We start from the raw sequence: 16,018 nt of genomic DNA on the forward strand, positions 1-16,018 counted from the left end.
GTATTATCTAATAGAAGCAAAATCTTGAAAGGAACGTCGTTGTCTTTACAATATTTATCAACCTCAGGAATGAAGTAGCATTTAAACCAATTCTCAAAGAGATATTGTTATCCATGCTTTCTAGTTCAATCAGAAATGCATGGGTAGGGTAAATGCACGAGGATTTCCAGAATAGTACACAAGCAGTGGTTTTAATCTTTAATCTCCCGCTGCATTAGTCCCAAGTAAGAGCGTGGCCCTATCTTTTGACGCCTTGAAACCTGGCATTGTCTTTTCCTCTTTGGCAATGTATGTTCAATCCGGCATTTTTTCCAATACAGAGCAGTCTCGTCCATGTTAAAAATTTGCTGCGTTGAATAGCCACCTTCATTGATAATTTTTTCCAACACATCACAAAATTTCTCTGCAGCTGCAGAATCGGCACTGGTGACTTCACTGCATACTTTAATGTTGTTGAAATCAGCGGGATGCTTGAACCTATTAAACCACCCGTTGCTTACCAGAACTTGGGTTGGAGCTCACCATACTTATCCTTAATATATTTATAAACACTTGTTGATTTTGCTTGAATGGCCATTAGACTCAGGGGCACTCGCTTCTGAATCTGATTTTCCATCCATATTATTAACAGCTGTTCCATCTTCAATATAGCACCTGAACACTGTTTTGTGATCACTGTTGATCCTTTGACATGTTCTTTTATACGCGCACTGTCCTTTAAAATAGTATTCACCGTTGAAGCAGCGAGATCTAGTTCCCTTGCAATAGATTACAAACTTTGTCCTGCTTCGTACTTCTTAATGATTTTCATCTTCATTTCTAAATCAATTTTGTTTCGTTTCCTGACACTAGCACCACTTGCACTTTTCGTTGGTCGCTTTCCCTTCATCATTGTACTACATAAATAGGAATGAAGAGAAGTTTCGGAAAATGTTTACTATATGATTGAAGATTTTAGTGAAGGGGAACATATTTCACCATAATAGCGTAAAAACCCACACAATTGCAGCTATTAGTATTATCACAAATGCAATAAGATCACGTTTACTCTCCGTTTATAATTAGATGCACAAACAGAAAAGCCCAATAAATCAGAAAGTGCAAATTGTTTTTTGGTCGTGATCTGAAGAAATGTGTTTTAGAAAAATATCACAAATTCGTTCAAAATTGATGCTTATGACGGGAACATATGATAACAATGAAAGGCAGTGCAATTTCCATTAAAAATATGACCTTTTAGAGAGATAAAAAAACTTAGCGATATAGCAAAATTTTCAACTTCCAAGGACTTGGAATGAATCACTATAAAAAAAAAAAAAGTGTTATTGGGTTCACATCATTACGATATCCCCATTCATTTATTACTACGGGATGCAGAATACGTTTCCACGAATTTTTTAAGTTTGCACCAGCCAGCAAAAACTTATGTAAAGTCGAATTTCTGTAAGTCGAGACTGGAAAAAAAAAAAAAAAAAAAAAGTCAGATGAATCATCCTCAGTTAAATCTTAATAATGCATAACATCATACAACGGAACTGCAAAAAGAACTAAGCAGTCATTCGGATGATTTAAGGGATTCACTTGTTCAATTCAATCCCACAGGTGATGCCTACAGGACACATTCTTGTCATCCCAAGTTTCGCTGAATTCTCAACCTATGTGATGCAGGACGAGATAGGAGTTCAGAGTTGCCTGTGCATGGAGGCGTAGCTATTCTTGTTAACTCTAACATTCCATCCAGGCTGATCCCACTGACAACCACCCTAGAAGCTGTGGCAGCTCGTATTGCATTGGTACTTCATTTACCATTGTTTCCATTTACATTCCACCATCTCTACCACTTCTGCATTCAGAACCTGGCAACCTTATTACCAACTCCCAACTCTAATTTGTTCTTCTGGTGACTTTAACGGACACCGTCGATTGTGGGAGCCCTCTACAATGGATAGAACAGGCAAACTGATCTTAATTTAATACTCTGGATCTCCTACCTACATCCACCAAACAACAGGATCTACATCTGTAATACATTTGTCAATTTGTTCGCCATCTATCTTTAGAATCATGATATGGTCGGTATTAACCGATCTCTTTAACAGTGATCACTTTCCAATTATTTGCTCACTACAAACAGGTTTGGTTTGGTTTGGTTTGGTTGGTTGGTTTTTAGAAGCATTAGCAACTAAGGCCATATTGCTCCAGGATATGCGGTGGTCATTCCTTGACCTTTCCGCATCCTCCGTATTTGGTGGTGATGGGCTCGAACCCCGGTCTAATCAAGAAGTGTGTGCTACGCACTGTTGCTCCTTCCCACCTGGCTACGGAGGCGCCTCTACAAACAGGAGTAAATTCAAATCCTGATCAAAGATCCACTCGGAAGTTTAAAAAGGCAAACTGGGGTAGTTATTCTGCCCAAATACATTTAGACAGACTTTAAGTTCAAAAACAACATATTGACAATATAAATACTTACATAACCAATCAGATTCTGACTGCGGCTAATGCTTCCATTCCAAAATCCAAGCCATTTTGCAATCAACGAATTCCTGTCGAATACAGATTGCCTTAATGCCAAACAGGAAAAAAACTGTGCTTGGAATATTTCTGCAAGTATCCCACCACTAGTAACCTAACTGCATATAAAACACTCAAAGCAAAAGCAATACAAGTTAGGTGGAAAGCGAAACGGGATTTGTGGATTGCTTTTGCCTCAACTATCATCAAAGACACTGACACATGGTTCATCTGGAAAAGAATACAGACACTAAATAGAAAATTTGCTTGTCTGCCCTCTCCAGTACTTCATCGGAAAGGGAAAGACCTATCTACAGCTGAAGAAGTTGTTAATGCGCATGCAGAATCATTTTCTACAATATGTGCGCTACTGCCTCCTATGCGTTCGCCTTTCATATCATCAAAGAGGTTGCAGAAACAGCATAAAATCAACCTTTTCACACACTTCTCATTCCCATACAACCAAACCTTTACATTAATAGAAATTCAAGAATCTTTTAAACAGATCTTCAAATAGTGCTGCAGGCCAAGATGGAATTAATCACATTATACTGAAGCATTTACTTTTTACAGGCTGCTCGGGAAAAACTTTCGAAAGGATGGTTCATACAAGGCTCACTTACCTCCTGGAGTCACAAAATCTCATTTCAGATCATCAGTATGGCTTTCGGAAGAATAGATCAATGCTAGACATGCTTATTAAAGCCTAATCTCATATCCGCAATGCCTTTGCCGTGAAACGACATCTAGTCATGGTCAAGGTTACCCGAGGGGCTCACATCTGGTGACTATGGGCTTGGCACACCCATGGTCCTGAGCTGGATATCATCATTCTTCTCTTCTAGTTCTGACTCTCTTCCTCTCTCTCTCTCAGGGTAACTCAGAATTTTTTTTTTTTTTTTTGGCTGGTGCAGCAAAAGTCTCAGGCTTCCTTGCACTATATAGCTAATGATAATAATAACATATGACTAATTAGAAGGCTGAACTTGTTTAGTCTGTCAATACTGGGTGAAAACATAATAACAAATGTAGTTTATTCTCTTTCAAGACAATTGGTTGCACCTTCACAATGGTCGGACTGTTAGTAATCCTGGATACAACCTAAATCCACAAGCACATTGTGGGTGACCACTGAGATGTGAACCAATGTAAGTAGGGGTCGAGGTGTGGCACCCAAAACACAGAGGAATGCCACCCCCTCTGTGTTACCAGGCAATACTAGGTGGTAGATGACTCTCATCAATCGGTGCAATACCACTACTTTGCTTATTGGAGGCTTCAAGTGGTGGAACCCATGTTTAGTCTAGAGAGCTACGTTCCGGTCAACCCTTCTCCATCTCTTCCACCATGCAGTATTACTGATGACTTTTGAGGTTATGATGAACATCGTGGCGAGATCCAATCTTCCTTACATTTCGAGGGTACAGCTCTTAAACAGTGTTCGCAGGCCAGCTGCTAGTCTGTATACTGGACCAAACCTATTACTGGTAACGCTTTAGAAGGCTTCTGGATCAGCTAGTGTATAATCTTGCTACCTCTACTCTGCCAGATAGTGACTGGAGGGAGTACAAGTAGTGTGTATGCGGGGGGCATTGTCGAGGCCACCTTATGTCAAGGATCTGGGTATATTCTTACCATGTGTGCACCATATCCAAAAATTCGATTACTTCATACAGCATGCCCCCCCACCTTTTCTTACTATTGAATACATCATGAATTGTCAAACTAATAGGGTAAGCTTATCTGCAAAAAGATTTAAACCTGTCAAACACTTCCTAGTTCATTTAACAAATATACGTAGTCTCAATTCTAATCTCAACGATGTCCATTTCCACTTGCAGTCTGGCAAACTCCATGTACTTTTTCTAACAGAATCTCAGTTATTGGTTGATTCAACTACTGCGCATCTCAATTGCCCAAACTATTCACTGTATTATTCCTTTCGCCTCAAAGGTGGTATCTGTGCATATGTCCGTTCCAATATTCACTGTCAGAGACTTGGTAATTTGGAATCTCCTCTTTTCGATCTTCTCTGGCTTAAAATCTCTCTACCTCATTGTGTCAAATTCTCTGTTGTCTCTACCATTCTCCCAACTCCACTAATCACTTGGAACTCTTTGACTTCCTCTCTTTGCAACTTGACTTTCTAGAGTCTGCCTTCCCTAACAGTGAGGTAATTTTCCTTGGTGATTTTAATGTTCACAACTCCAGCTGGCTTCCGTTTTCTAGTCACACCAACCCAGCTGGTCGAGATGCTGAGGTTTTTGCAATTACTAATGACCTTGCACAGATTGTTCATTTACCTACACGAATACCAGACAATTATAACCATACAGTCAACACGCTTGATTTTTTCTCACAAACAACCCTTCTAAGTACATGGTCGAAGTGAGTGGTCCTTTAGGCACTTCAGATCACAGTTTGGTGATTGTCTCTTCTCAATGGAGCCTTTATCTCATGGCTATTCCCAACCTCGTATTGTTTGGCATTACAAGAATGCGAAATGGGATGACTTGCAAGATTTCTTTTCTTCTTTTCCCTGGTTGGATTACTGTTTCAAAACTTCTGATGTCAATGTTTGCTCAGATCGTGCCAGTGAAATTATTCTTGTAGAAATGGAATCCTTTATTCCGCACTCAACTTTAAAATCTTGTCCTTTATCAAAACCTTGGTTTTCCAATAAATGTGCTAAGGCTGTTCAAGAGAAGAACGTTGCATATCATAATTGGCTTGTTTCCAATTCTTCAGTTTCATTTTCTGCCTACACCAAAGCTTGCAACAATTGTAAAGCAGTTATTAATCAGTCCAAACAAGATTTTGAACATGCTTAGAGTAGAAAACTTGCTTCTTGCCCTAATGGTAGCCAAGCATTCTGGTTTCTTGCCAAAGCTATTGGCCATAACTTTTGTCCATCTCTGCTTCCACCTCGGTCAAAATCAGATGGTTCTGTCGTCACTTCAGCCAAGGATAAAGCTGACCTGCTAGCATCCCATTTTTCTTCCAACTCCTGTATTAATGATCTTGGTAAAACAACCTCCCACCATTCCCAACACACTCCATTCAATGCCTCCTGTGGTCTTCCATCAAAAGGATGTCAGAAGAATTTTGGCGAATATTGATGCTAAGAAAACTCCAGGTTCTGATAGTATTTCTCCACTTGTTCTCAAAACCTGGGCTCCTGAACTTACTCCTGTTCTTTGCCGCCTTTTTTCAATTTCTTATTCCAAAGGCGTTTTTCCTTCTGCTTGGAAATTTGCTCATATCCAGCCAGTTCCTAAAAAAGGGGACAAATCCCTCCCATCCAATTATCGTTCTATTGCAATTACTTCTACTCTTTCTAAAGTAATGGAGAAATCAATTAACCGTCAACTCTTAAACTATCTAGAAACCTTCCGTCTGATCAACGATCGTCAGTATGGATTCCGTCAGTGTCGATCCACTGGTGATATTCTGGCTTATGTTACCCATTTATGGACAAATTCAATGGAAAAGTTCGGTGAAACACAAGCAGTTGCTCTTGACATCTCAAAGGCTTTCGATCGTGTTTGGCATAAAGGTCTTCTAAACAAGGTTCCATCTTATGGTTTTCCAACTGTTTTTCTGTAATTGGGTATCCAGTTTTCACTCTTTTTGCTCACTGAGAGTGATGGTAGATTGCTCTTTGTCTTCTAACTTCTCCACTAATGCTGGTGTCCCCCAAGGTTCAGTTCTTACCCCCACTCTTTTCCTCTTGAATATTAATGACCTTCTTCCATTGACTGGAAATCCTATCCATAGTTTTTGCCGATGACAGCAAATTGCATTCCACTTTCCATTTTGAGAAACCTTGCCCTGATCAATCAGCTTCAACTTCTTGAATATTGGCTACCAATTCCTTAAATGCCGATCTCCAGGTAATTCTCCAGTGGGGCAAAGACAACTTAGTTGATTTCAATACTTCTAAAACTCAGTCTTGTGTTATATCTCGCAAAAAGGATTCTTCTGCTCCTGTACTTATCTTTGGTGACACTCCAATTTCTAGGCAAAATGATATATCTCTTTTGGGGATTACCCTTACTTCTAATCTCTCTTGGCAAAAGCACATTACAAATATTGCTTCCTCTGCATCTAAAAAATTGGTTTTCTCTTTTGCTCTCAGCGTTACTTTTCTTCCAAACAGCTGTCCACTCTGTAGAAATAGCAAATCCGCCATACCTTGGAATATTGTTCCCACATCTGGGGTGGTGCCCCCAAAACCTTCATTATAATAAGCAGTGAATCCATTCTCATGCTATCATCCACTTTCATCCATGGTCACATGGATGAGAGTGAATGATAAAATGAGAATGTATAATAGTCTAGAAAGATAGAAATTCAAATTTAATACAAAGTATGTTTTCACAGATGCATTAAAATCACCCAATTAGAAGGCAGAAAAAAAGTAGTTGTTTGGCATGAGTCCCTCATATGGACCTAAGACGCGAAACTCAAGGCACAATTGTGACATTCCATATGGAGGTACAGATCAGCAGCAATTAATAAAGAAACCCAACTCATGCTAAGGAAAGGAGAAATAACATCAGGCAAACTGTGCAAATCCTCAATTCAACAATAATAATGAAATTGTTAAGGTCGAGCAAATCAAAATTAAAATTAAAGAAATATAAATACATAACATAAAAAAGTTATTAAAAGTATTAAATTATTTTCACATCCTCAGGATGTGAAAATAAGCAAATTAATTGAATAAGTAAAATAAATAAAAATAATAATAGTAATTAAGAGATACCAATCATAATAATGATGATAGTACTTAAAAGATGACCACACGATAATAATGAACTTAAAATAATACTAAAACTTACAATATCCATATCCACTTAGGAACTAATTAATAAGTATAAAGTTATAGAATTCTTAACTTTAAACGTTTCGCTATTTTTATATTTAGAGCTAATTAATATTATTTAATCAAAACCAAATGAAATATGAGATTTATACACAGAAGACACAGGATAAATAACTGCTACCAAAACAAAGATCTCAAATTCATTTAACCATTATAGGCAACAGTTAATATTACTCTTATCAGAAGGGAAGGGAAGGAGAGGGGAGGGGAAAAAAAAACTCACAGAATTAAATATGAATCTAATCATTTTAGAAAAGCAAAATTATTAAAGGGATTTGCATGTGAAAGAGAGAGAGAGATTATTTCTGAAACCATCAGTAACAGCTAAATTACAGGCATGCATTCTGGAGTAACTGCTCCATTATTTTATGATTCTTCTCTTCAATTTTAGACTCCTTTTAGTCTTGAGAAATGTCTTTTCACCCAGGTCCAGCCCTACTATGGGAACTCAGGAACAGTGCCATTGGGTGACCCAGTAGCAGATACAGACTGGTTAGCTAGTAAATTAAAAAGTAGGAAAAGAAAGATGAATTCCCTTCCATGGTTCGTGCATACTACCAGCAGGCAGAGAAAAGCTTTAAATTATAATGCAATAAGGCAATGGCTTCCAACATAGGTGCACAAACGTTTTGAGGGAGGGTTTAGAACTGAAAAAGGTTCAGACTCCTGGTATTACCACAGAGGTGGTATTTTACAAACCATAGAAATTGCCCACTAAACTTCCAATTATCTATGTGCAGTTTATATGGTTTATGGATTATCCTGGTATGATTTTCAAATTTCTTTTAATTTTTATTACTTGATAAATACATTAAAGGTTTATGAAACAACTATGCAAACTGAAGTATACATTCAGTTTGCATTTTATTGTACTGTATGCAATTTATTCAATAATTGGAAAACAAGTTACAGCAAAACACCTTATTTTCATTTTTATGGGAACTAGTCAAAGTAGTTGCACATTGTGGTAAATTCATAAAATGAAAATTCTAATGCAGAAACCCATGGTCCTGATTCCTAAAACATGCATTCTGTTCAGTGGAGAATGTCTTTCTTTCACTTCATTTATAAGACATTAGGAGGTTTACCTTATCTTATCATACGTTTCTGTAACCAGGAGGATTTAGTTAGCACAGTTAATGCAACAGCTTTATTGCTCACAGCAGAAAGGGGTGGGGGAGAAAGCAAGTCATTGCAAAAAGGTTAATCTTTAATTTATTAAAATAAGAGGTACTGCTCTTTAGGAATAAAAAAAAATCTAAAAATGTTACAAAGGCCACTGACAGAGAGTAGAAAGCAGCAAACAGTTTTAGTACAGATAGAAAAATATACAACAGAGAGCTGTCTGAGGCAAAATAAGTTGTCCTGGTATTGTGCTACTTTCAAATAAATCATGTTATTAATTAAATGTCAACTTAACTTATTGGCTATTCACTTGAAATTCGTTGTGAAGAGGTTTTTTCTATAAGTGACAAAATTTGTGTTCTTCTGTAAGTGACAAGGCAAGTGACATTAACATGCAGTTTAAACCTCATTAGCTGCAAAAACACATGGAAGTACCAGTCAGTCCTCTCAACTTCAAACTATTTCAATAAAGCCAAATAGCATCAGCTGTTTTATAATTATAAGTTTTATAATTTTAAAGATTATGGGGTAAATTTTGGTTGTGTTTTGCAAAGCAATAAAGTGCAGTAACACAAAACAACTTAACAGTTATTACATGAGGACTGCAGGGTAGTGTATTCAAGATGATGGAATAAACATAAACATACACATAACCATGGTATGTGTATGTTTATGTTTATTCCATCACCTTGAAGGAAGAAATAAACATAAACATACACATAACCACAGTATGCACGTTTTGCTGAAATATTTGGTTAACAAACACAGTAGGAAACTTGGTTTTTCTATGTATGTATCTATGTAAGAGATACATACATAGAAATAAATAAATTGTGGGGATATGTTTACTATTTTCGTTTTGTGACTTGGTTGCAGACTAGTTAATATCCTATAGGCTTCTAGTATCACCTGATAACTTATATGCATTGCATTAATTTTTCTTCTCTGCCTCACTAGTACATCTGACATCCAGCTGGAAGAAAAGTTCACAACTGTTAGGATCAGCTGTCTGATTTCAGCTTACAAAAGCTAAAGTTAAACTAGGAGGTACATAAATAGATGTACTAGTACTGCATTAAAAAAAAAAGTAACAGCAAGCTATTTTATTTTTTAATGTTTTTTTGTGATTTTTCAAAATTTTTCTTTTAAAATACTGATTTGATTTTGACAATAATTTCACTCTTTTGGCAGGCAAGTCAAAATAAGAATAAATTGATATTTAAATGTTCTTGTTTATACTCCAGCATGACCATCAGGTCGGTGGAGTTCTAATAAATCAATCAATCTTTAGCAGTCAAGGGCTTGAACTGCGGCCCACTCAAAGAGAACATGCTACTGCACTTGCGCTCCTGACCACTTGGCTACGTCAAATGCATTTGTATGTAAAGTGTTCATTTTTAAACAACTTAAATTCCACAAAGAAACTCACTCTGTGGATCTGCAAATTTCTGCAGATCCACAGAGCATGACACCACAAGAAACTCAGTGATGCAAGCCAACGCACATCCCAGGAACAAGTGTGCAAAAAGGTTAAGGACCACGCAGGGTTAACTGATGCAGAATGTGGATTTTGTAAGGAAACCATTCACAGCAAGAATGGTTTCCTTACAGTTGAAACACTTTGAGTTGTGCATAGGAAATCTAGTTGTCAAAACAAGGATCTGGAATGTGAAAAAAGTGTATATTTCATGCAGCACTTGGCAGCAGAATCCTCTGCTGGAAACAAGCACTTGTTTCATTGAATTTCTTTATTCTTTGCATAATCCATTTTATGAAAGGGGACCTCTCAAGTTTTTTGAAACAGCGATACTTCCAAAGGGCCATGGTGTTACTGTTGTTTTGGATTTTTATCGACAAAGAACAATCATTTGTGGCGCAATGCTGACTTTGGTTTGTTATTTTGGTTGTATCTTCTGTCACATGTAAGATGCACGTCACTAGTCATGTCATGAGATTTACTTTGCATATGGCTATGTGAAGTGCCAAGTGCATCTTTGGAACTTTTTAATGCCCTTCATTTCCACATGGTCTAAACTCTATTCAAAATTTCATCTCTGGGAAGTTCATGATTTTCCGCCTACAGACAGCCAAAGACCCTTTAATTATAACCACACTGTATATATAACATTCAATACAATAAGAATTTTGAAATGAGGTCTGTTAAAAAGCGAACTACAGAATTATATACTACAGAATTATGCTATTTCTTACATTAATTAAAAAGGTAAATACTATGTTGATAAAGTGAATATTATATTTATTTAATTTTATACAAATAAAATTGCCCATTTAACTAATTAAAGGTGAGCAAAGAGGAGGAGGCAAGCACATAACTGAATCCAACTAACCTAATTAATATTAAATAGCTACTCATCATTTCATGGCCCGCCGACTGGGCTAGCCGGGTGGGTAAAGTGCCTGCCTGGCAACCCAAAGGTCACAGGTTCAAATCCTGCCTCAGACTTGGATCAGAGTAGAAAATACAAAAACCTTGGGAGGTTCAATATGGCCACAGAAGCCTATGCGCCAACAACTAAAAAAAAAAAAAAAAATTTCATGGCCCAATCTAATTGCAGCCTTCTCTGTACCATACTGATTGAATGTTACAGAATTTGTGTCCATTCTTCAAAATTTAATAGTCTACTGAGATTTTTTAGGGGGGTTTTGCATGCTTCAAAAATTTCTTTACATTATAGAAAAATGAATGCCTGACTGAAAAAAGGTTGCCCATTGGTTAACTTTTTTCTCTTATGTGCTTTCAAAGTGGCTTGTGGCTTTCTAAATGAAGAGAGATACATATAAACATATGACATAATCAATAAAAAATCTTGTATGTATAAGCTGCAAAAATGCCTTTATGCCCAAAAAAGGTTAATAAATACTACATTCAAGAAAACACAATAATACTATAATCCAAATACAGTATTTTTTTTTTTTTTTTAATATGATTACCTTTGCAAATTTCGGAAATTATAACTAGAAAATAAAGAGTATTATATACAAATTTCAAACAAAAATTTATTGTTCATATCATAATTAAAGGAAAGAAAAACTTAAGGAAGGATATAAGAAGAATGATTACAGAGTCCTACAATGGTTTTAGGGTCTGGCTAATTATATGTGACACTTAGTAATTTGAGTACGCTGAATTCAAAAATGACATCTATATTTAATCCATCAAATATAGTTTTTTTTTTTTTTTTTTTCATACCACTTTTCAAATTTTTTTAGTATGATTGTCAACAGTGAATGTTTCAGAAGTACTGGGCATGCATTGCACAAGACAGCATATAAGGGGACAACAGACTGGTAGGATGCATTATTCTCTGTACTGTTTTATTTTACAGAAATAAATGGGGTTTTTTAACCATATTTCTGTGTTCATAAATTTTGTAGCATGGTATGGCAACTAAAGGATGTGTAAATAAACTTGACACATTTTGCTATGTTTGCAGTAGATTGTTGTAAAAAGTAATTTTATTTATTTTATTAAGTATGGACTTAGTAGATTTATTATCTCTAGACTTATGACAAAATTTACCACACATTTGCTCTTAACAGAAGAGGAAATAAGAGTCAAGATAAAAACAAGTCTGTCTTTTGCAATTCCCACTATCTGGCAAGAATCAAGAAGCCACAGAGATACTGCTATTTTAATTATCTAAAGTGCAAGGATTATAATATTTAAATGGAAAAGGGCATTTCTTATCCAAAGCCACCATCTGCTATGAGATCCAAGATGAAATGTGCATCAGTCCTGATACACCTTTCTCCAATAGAAATTCTCAACACACAGTTTCAGTGCTAGGTACTTAATGTAATGTATATGTCAACAGTGAATGCTCCCAGCATTACGCATACGAACCCCAACAGTTCACATAAAATGAGTTTAATGATTTTGTGAGATTTTGGACCTTCCAAAATTGACTGCAGAAATCTGTAAACCAAGGTTCCAAAGTTAACCCCCCCTCTCTCCTTCTCCCCAGGGACATTATTTTTTTGGTACAGATACCATGAGGAGTTCACTCTGCACTTTTTTAAGGAAAATTCACTTGTATAATTGCAACTTTATTTCTGAACCTTAAACGTTCTGATATATAAACTAAGTGATTGGAAACTTTTCACTGATTCTTGTAAACCAGTCTGAAAGATATTCGCCTTCTCAGGGAATTTTTACATTTCTACTCCAACTGCACGTTGGAGTAGAAATGTAAAGAAATGTTTATATATTTTATAAATTATAAAATATATAACTTGCTATAGTGTGAAGACTTGAAAGTTTATATGCTGTTTTGTCAGCAATTAGGTTACACTAAAATTCACAATTTCATATGTGAATGGAATAGATTTTTTTTTTCATAAATGAACATGAAAGAAGAACATGAAACTAGTGACACGGCAGAGACAGCCAAGTACTGGGTTCAGAAAAATACCGAATTAAAATTCTAGTGGGCCAATGAAAATCCTATTCATTGGCTGACTATTACTGTCCCAAGCATCAAATTATAGCCAGAATTACCACTTTTGAAAAGCTCTAGATCCGGTAACTAAGCAAAGAAAAACGGGAGTTTTTTATTTTGGAAAAAGCAAGTTCTTGAAGTCTGCACTGCATTAGATATTAAATTTGACTGACAACATACATTTTATATTAAAATGTAGAGCCACAGGATTGTTTAACAGGAGAGTATGCTTTCAATCATTAGCTTAAGGAGGATTTTGCTGCCTGTGGGTTTTGTTTGAATTGGTTGTTAGACATCAACTCATAATTGCTTCAAGGAAGATACTACTGCAGATTTTGCTCTCTTTTAGAAATGTTGTGACAAAGTTTTGTTAATAACAATGTCTTGGCTGTCAAGAGCATTTCCAAAGCTTCACCTGAAAGAGATATGAAATGTGTATTTGTTTTTTGTTTTTTTTTTTCACCTTGTTACAGTAAGCAATGCTATGAAGAATTGTTAAAATGCCAAGAACAACTTCAAATAATTTCTTAGATATCAAGCTTCCTTGCACCTGCCAGTTTCCAAACCAATAACCATGGTACACTAATTATTTCTTCTTTCATTATTATCAAAGAAGAAAGAATTTGGTTTTAAAAAATAAAATAATAAATAAATAAAAAATAACCTGTTTTCTGAATAGTGCTATTGAATGATGAATTATTCTCCAAATATGATTATATTTAAAGGAGATGTCTTAAGAACTCTGTTTGGAGCCAGCATACTTTCAATTGTATTAGCACACAAATTGCCTCAAAGTAACAACACTGGTAAAATCTGCTGCAGACATTATGGCATAGTAATGATCAATTCATTACCCATCAACTTGTTTTGATATTTATTATTATTAGCCATATGGTGCAAGGAAGCCTGAAGCTTATGCTGCACCAGCAAAAAAAAAAAAAAAAAAAAATTTATGAATTCCCAGAGAGAGAGAGAGAGAGAGAAGTAGAAGGGAATCACCAAGAAAAAGAAGAATGATATCCAGCTCAGGACCCTGGGTGTGCCAAGCCCATACTCACTAGATGTGAGCCCCTGGGGTTATGACATAGTGTCTTTGTACTCATCTCGAATGGCCATATATAATTGCGACGGACAAGGAAGGCAGTCATTACTAATTGACTTACAGGGAATGGCAGTATTTCAGCTCATATTTCTAGACTATCAGGTTAATGATAGTCTAGAAATATTAATGATAGTCTAGTAACTCCATTAACCTGATAACACAGGTTAATGGAGTTACCTTTCCACACATTTTATTTTCTTTGAAAATAAATGTTTATGATATTAGTTTAAGTTATTTTTATTAATCTTTATTGCTTTCTAAATTGAGAAAGATGTAATACCCAAGGCCATATCATATGCATTGCATTGGGAATAAAAAACTTTCAGAATAAAGTTTCCTTTTTTTCCTTTTTAATGACTAACTAAACAATCATGCCAAACTTCTTGTTTATTATGAATATATTCATAATAAAAATAAAAAAATTCCCAGAATTTTTTAAACATCTGATTTTACTGTAGTTCTGCTATTTTTCTGGGAACAGAAAAAAAAAAAAGTGGAGAAAAATTACATTACTGTAAAAAAGATAGAGTAATTCTAAGTTACGAAAGTAAGATGTAGAAGGGGTCAAATTGAATCAAGATGATAGATTGTCTGTCTAAATCCAGAGAAGTGGAAGCTATGTATAATAAATGAAGTTGTAAATGCTTTAGACAAGGATGGTGATTGCTTTTAACCATCTTTAAAACTCAAAAAAGACATTTTCATTGGGCCAAAGGTATTAAAATTTTACAAAAATGCCAGAGCAGGGGGGGGGGGGAAGCATGGGTTGGTTTCAAAAATGCTGTTCACAACTTCTTAGGGAACAAGAAAGATGCCAATGACAACAGTATGCTTGATAAATTTCAAAAATGAGGATACAAGATGAGGTGGAAAGTTCCTTTCTTGTATTCCCACAGACCTGTTTTCTGGAAAATCTTGGTTCTGTTAGTGAGGAGCAGGATAAGCAATTCTACTAAGATATAAAGAAATAGAAAGAAGGTATCAAGAGAAGGTGGAGTTAAAACACCTTGGCAGATTATTGCTGATCATTTGAAAGGTAGATTCCCAGCATAATGTATAAAAGAAAAATCACAAAACATTCATTTGATACCAAAAAATCTAGAATTTATTCCAAAAAATTTTGGTAAATCTGCATAAACATTCACTTTTATATTACTGTTCTTCTAAACAATTTATTATAAAAAGAACACAAATTGTTTTAAGAATAAATTAAATAAAATTTACAGAAAAAAAGAAAAGAAAAAGACTCATTTTGAAATCAGCATGAGGAAACTTAGGGAAGGTAACCTAGTAGAATAGAACCCACCTTCTACAAGTTTCTAAGTGCAGGTCTGTGTTATTAAAAATTCAGGTTACAGACATTTATAAAACTTCTAAATTTTGGAAGGGGATGTTCTTTTCTGCATATGGAAAAATATTAAGTAACTCTGACATTCAGAGAGAATGAAATAAAATTCTGAATTAAAGAAATTTTGACATCACATGCAGCATATTGCATTTATACAGATTTCCACATTATGAAATTAATTTATATTCAGTTCAGGTATCACACCAATTGATGCACATTTTTACCTAAGATTACACAAAAAAAAAAAAAAAAAAAAAAAAAACCATAAAAAAATGAAACAACAACAATAGTAACCTTTATGAATTTGATTTTGTGGTGAGTTTTTTCTCATGGTAGGCTGGCAAAAATTTCTGGAGGAATGGCAGGGTGATCTTTCGCTCTGCCGTAGAGTTGTCTTAGGTGTCTTGAGAACTGCAATATGCTTTGTCGGGCTTTTAGGTGATACTGAAAAAAAATTTAAGAAACAGTAATTTTATGCAATGAATTTCAAATGCACGCCTACTAATTATCCCACTTTCTTTTGTGAAGTATATAAAGCTTCAAGGCATATGTAACCTGCAATGTGCCAATTACAAAATCAT

General features: G+C 35.4%; 1 protein-coding gene across 1 annotated transcript in view; it reads right to left on the reverse strand.

Moving 5' to 3' along the window:
• The window catches only part of LOC150082811 (uncharacterized), a 204,515-nt gene that overhangs the window by 117,460 nt on the left and 71,037 nt on the right, over positions 1-16,018 (reverse strand). Inside the window, exon 4 of the mRNA XM_090378290.1 lies at positions 15,732-15,881. Coding sequence (XP_090234416.1) covers positions 15,732-15,881 — 150 coding nt within the window. The remainder of the gene's footprint in view (positions 1-15,731; positions 15,882-16,018) is intronic.

This window comes from Mastigoproctus giganteus, chromosome 7 (genome assembly GCF_048544385.1).
Source record: "Mastigoproctus giganteus isolate SK-2022 chromosome 7, ASM4854438v1, whole genome shotgun sequence".
Lineage (NCBI taxonomy): Eukaryota > Metazoa > Arthropoda > Arachnida > Uropygi > Thelyphonidae > Mastigoproctus > Mastigoproctus giganteus.